This window comes from Lactuca virosa, chromosome 7 (assembly GCF_052849685.1).
Source record: "Lactuca virosa cultivar CGN04683 chromosome 7, Lactuca_virosa_CGN04683_v6, whole genome shotgun sequence".
Taxonomy (NCBI): domain Eukaryota; kingdom Viridiplantae; phylum Streptophyta; class Magnoliopsida; order Asterales; family Asteraceae; genus Lactuca; species Lactuca virosa.
Genome location: NC_136432.1, coordinates 174,600,857 through 174,606,093, shown reverse-complemented (window position 1 = coordinate 174,606,093; position 5,237 = coordinate 174,600,857). Strand labels below are relative to the sequence as shown.

General features: G+C 41.3%; 1 protein-coding gene across 1 annotated transcript; it reads left to right on the top strand.

Annotated features, from left to right (window-relative positions):
• The first annotated feature begins 2,724 nt into the window (after nt 1-2,724).
• Nucleotides 2,725-5,021, top strand: LOC145127327 (uncharacterized). Its single transcript, XM_079062544.1, has 3 exons — nt 2,725-3,463; nt 3,635-3,919; nt 4,069-5,021. Exons 1-3 carry the CDS (start codon nt 2,725-2,727, stop codon nt 5,019-5,021), a joined length of 1,977 nt encoding a protein of 658 aa, XP_078918670.1.
• The last annotated feature ends 216 nt before the right edge of the window (nt 5,022-5,237 follow it).

Genomic DNA, 5,237 nt, shown 5'->3' with positions numbered 1-5,237 from the left:
TCAAAGTTAAGTCAAGGCCCACGTTCTCGATCCCAAGCCAACAATCAAAAAAGAAAATGACAAGAGACCGAGCCCATGTCCCTAACCCAACCCTTTTATTATGACTTCTTTCCTGAAAACATTTTTCAAAAACTCTCGGATCCAAGTTTGAGACTGGATTCATACAAGTGTTCCTCCAATTTACTCAAACCAGGGCTCCGATACCAACTTGTAACGTCCTAATTTTCACAACCAAAATTTTTCATTTTTATTAAGGTAAAACTTTCCAATTTATAAATCCATTATTAAGAAAACCGTTTATTCCAGATTACATTTATTAAAAATCAGAGTAAGATAGAAAGGAATCCTCAATGTTGCTAATGACTGTGTACAATCCCGCCTTCGCCTTCCTGCAATCACCAATGATACCTGAAACCATAAACAAATCGGTATGCATAAAGCTTAGTGAGTTTCCCCCAAAATACCCCAGACAATAAACATACAAGAATACATAACGGCTTCTCTTCGGCCTTCGGCCTGAATGGACCGCCTCGCAGGACTTCGGCCTATCGCCTCAACCCAACCGCTCCTCACGAGCATCCGTGCGTTCGGCTTATAGCTGGCCCGCACCGGGTATCTTGGCCTACAGTTGTTAGGTGCATTTTGTGCACAACCTTTAGCCCTTTGTATGTATGTTTTTAGCTTAATTGTTCTTTGCTTTTATTGCATTTCATCATATTTAGGTTAATTTCTGGAACAACCTTATTTGCACTCTTTAATGACATTTTCAGGTAAACCGGAGGTTGGAGCGCGCTTTTGGAGGTGCCGGGGGGAATTGGTGAAGATTGCGGGATGATCGGGCGTAAAACGGAAGAATTGAGAAAATCAAGTTTGGACTCGGAGTCAGAGGGAAACACGGGGCGTGTTGGGGTTGGCCTAGAAATCCAACACGGGGCGTGTTTGACCATCCCAGGCAGTTTGACCTCACTGAACACGACCCGTGTTCATTTACTCTATATTGACATGGGGCGTGTTGGTCCAGTTGAACATTTTTTAGCATCATACTTTAGAGTTGGAATCGAAGTTGAAGGGTGTGTTTTCACTTAACACGACCCGTGTTGATTTACTCTATATCGACACGGGCCGTGTTCAACTTAAAAAAAACTGCTTTTTGGCAGTTTTTCCCTTTTTCCTTATGTCGAGAATTGGGTCATTTTTTTACACACACAGAAGATATCAGAGCACTTTTGGAGAGGAGAATTCAAGGGTTTTAGCAAGGGTTTGTCAATTAAAATTCCTTCTTTGTAAGCACTTTAGCACTTAATTTCATCTTTTAAACTTGTTAATCTTGTTCTAGCCATGTGTGGCTAGAACCCTAACTTCTCCAATTTCATGTTTTGACTTTTTGGTTGTGAATCAAATCATATGACATGATGTTTGTGTTTAATTTCTATCTAGTGAAACTGATTTTATTTCAATCGAATGTTTGATTCTAATAATGATTCTTATTGGCCATTTGAATTAGGGTTAGGTCATTCAAGTTATTCATTTTGCAAAATCCGTAATTGTTTTTTGAATTGAACTAAGTAACAAGCATTAAATTGATTTCTTATGAATGAATTTAGTGTAAATCTTTTCACACATTCTTACGCTCCCGAGCTTGTGAGGAGTATTGGGTGTTGTTGGGAACATTCACAATAAGCTTAATGCGATCTCTCAATCTAATTCTAAGAGCTTGTTTAGATTAGGTTAGCAAGGATAGGATTAATCAAAGAGCTTGTTTTGATTGATTAATGTGGTGGATGGAAAGTGTTAGAGCTTGTTAACACTTTCAAGTACCAACTTAGATAGAATGAAACAAATGTCTTGTCATCTTTGATTCGCATTACTGGGTTGTCATACATGAAGTTGGAGTCCTTACAAAAATCTGAACTTAATTCATTCGTTTGGTTGTTTACTCGTGTTTTAAATTTGTTTGTTTAATTATTGTATTCAAAACCCCCCTCTTAATCTTTTGTGAACAAATACCATACGCAAAATAGGTATAGACTGATTGTCCCGTGTCTCTGTGGATCGAACCTACTTGCCTTGTACTACCTTTCTAGTGCAATATAGTGGGATTATTTTGGAGTATATCGTACCCCTTTATTTGTTGGGTCTGACACGCCTAACAAATTGGCGTCGTTGCCGGGGACACGGTTTTACTAATTGTTTATGCCTAGATCTTTTCGTACAGGTACACCACTGCCAATTGACTCAGAGATAGAAAGGACTGCAAAGAAGTTAAGGAAGCAAGCCAAGCTTCGTAAGAGGCAACCGGTTTCCGGTACTTCTTCATCATCCAATCCCCCGGTCATCAACATTTGGGAGGACATACCCCTCTCAAGTGTATCCGCATCAGAAACAGAAAGCCCATCACTCTCACCACAATGATCCTCACCCAAAAATACCACTCCACCCTTTTCACCTGTTCATAATATCCCAAACACTACACCCACAGAAACTTCAACTACTTCTTACGCCATGGGGGATAACCATGGAGAAAACCCACCTCCAAACCCACCACCCGAACAAACCCTCCGCCAATGGCCAAGACAAGAGGTTACTCAACAACCTCTTTGTATTACATATCCAGCTGCCACAAACCTTGAACTAAAATCCGGGCTTATCCACTTACTCCCAACTTTTAGAGGATTGGAGAATGAAGATCCTCACAAGTTCCTCACCGAGTTCCATGTAGTATGCATGGGTATGAAACCACACAATGTCACAGAGGATCAGATCAAGCTTAGGGTATTCCCCTTTGCAGTGAAAGACGCAGCCAAAGACTGGCTCTATGACCTCCCACCGGGGACGGTAACTACTTGGGTAGATCTTGCGAGGTTGTTTTTGGACAAATATTTTCCGGAGATGAAAGCTTCAGCCCTACGGAGGGAAAGCATTGGAATTAAGAAACACAAGAGAGAAGCTTTCCACACATATTGGGAGAGATTCAATAAACTTTGTGCCCGCTGTCCCAAACATGGAATTACCGAGTATCAGCTTCTCCAATATTTCATTGAAGGCATGACTCCAATGGAGAGAAGACTTCTTAATGCTTCTAGTGGCGGATCTTTACCCGATAAGACTCCAACCGAAATCCACAATCTAATCAAGAACATGGCTGAAGATTCCAAACATTCAAGCCATGATGAAGAATGGTACACGGATGCACCCCGAGGTGTAAAGGAAGTTCAAACTCCTCAGATTGAAGCTCAATTGTCCGAGCTCACAAAAGTAGTAATGATGTTGGCCAAAGACAAAGGTGTGCAGCCCACACCCCGCCCATGCGGTATTTGCACTCAAGTGGGGCATCCAACCGATATGTGCCCACAACTCCAAGAGGAAGATTATGAAGAAGCAAAAGTCATGGGAGGCTATTCCGGGTCAAATCAGAGGGGTTATGAGCAACCACGAGGTGATCAGAGATGGAACAATAATCAAGGTTGGGGAGGAAACCAACAAGGAAACTATCAGTCAAATCAATCACATCAATACCAGCAAAGACCACCATTTCCTCAAAATCAACAAAGACCACCCTTCCAACCTCAAAATTACCAGCCAAGGCAGCCACAACACCCTCCTCAACAAGCGGGTTCATCAAGTATGTCCTTAGAGGACATAGTGAAAAGCCTTGCCACAAGCACTCAAAGCTTCCAACAAGAAACCAAGGCAAGCATAAAAAGATTGGAGCAACAAGTGTCACAACTTGCTCAATCCGTAAGTAAGATGGAGTCACAAGGCAAGTTACCATCTCAAACGGAGAAGAACCCGAAACACAATGCTTGTGCCATTACTTTAAGAGGTGGGAAAAGCTATGAAGGTCCAAAGATGCCGGATGAAGAAGAGGAAGAGAAAGAGATAGAGGTGGAAGAAGCTATCAAAGAAGAGGAAAGGAAAAGTACTTCCAAGTCAAAGAAGCCCATAGAGACCGAAGTGAAAGTCACACCGGCTCCATTTCCTTCAAGGTTGGCAAGCACCAAAAGGGAGCGGGAAGATGATGAAATCATGCCATGTTTCGAAAGGTTGAAATCAATATCCCTCTTTTAGATGCTATTACACAGATTCCTAGATATGCTAAGTTCCTCAAGGAACTTTGCACATCTAAGAAAAAGCTTAAAGGAAATCAAACTGTGAAAGTTGGTGAAAATGTCTCAGCTGTGTTACAAAAGCGGCTACCAAAAAAATGCAAGGACCCGGGTGTTTTCACGGTTCCTTGTAAAATGGGTAAACTTTTTGTACCACGTGCCATGCTTGATCTTGGAGCATCAATCAATGTTTTACCCTATTCACGCTATAAGACAATGGGAATTGGTCCTTTATCAAAAATCATAGTTATCATTCAACTTGCCGACCGGTCTTTGGTACACCCGAAAGGTGTATTGGAGGACGTGTTAGTGCAAGTTAATGAACTTGTATTTCGCGCTGACTTTTATGTTTTGGATATGGGTGATGAAAACACCCCACAATCAAACTCCATCCTTTTGGGGAGACCTTTTATGAGTACCGCAAAAACAAAAATAGATGTAGCCAATGGTACTTTGTCTATGGAGTTCAATGGTAAGGTGATTAACTTTAATATCTTTGAAGCCATGCGTTATCCTAGTGATATTCATTCTTTAAACTTCATAGATGTTACTGATACATGTACTAATGATTGCTTTGAGATGTCAAGCCAAGATGTGCTAACCACCATCTTGAATAAACACTTTGATGAGACAGGGATTAAGAATTTGGCTGACAAGTACACATTGGAGGATGAATTGATTGAAGCAATCAATTCCTTGGAAAAAGCACAAACCATGAGAGTTGAACCGCCCCACATGAAGCTAAAAAGTTCCAATCCGAAACTTCTCCCATCCATAGTACAACCACCGATTCTTGAGTTGAAGGCTCTTCCCGACCATCTCAAGTATGCCTATCTTGGAGAGGAAGAGACATTACCGGTGATAATTTCAACTAAGCTAGCACGAGAAGAAGAAAAAGAGTTGGTTGGAATTTGAAGAAGTACAAGGAGGCTAGTGGTTGGACCATTGCGGATATAAAAGGGTTGAGTCCATCATTATGCATGCACAAAATACTGATGGAAGAGGACTTCAAGCCAACCCGTGAAGCCCAAAGGAGGTTGAATCCATCTATGATGGAGGTGGTTAAAAAAGAGATCATGAAGCTCTTAGATGAAGGTGTAATCTACCCCATTTCTGATAGTAAGTGGGTAA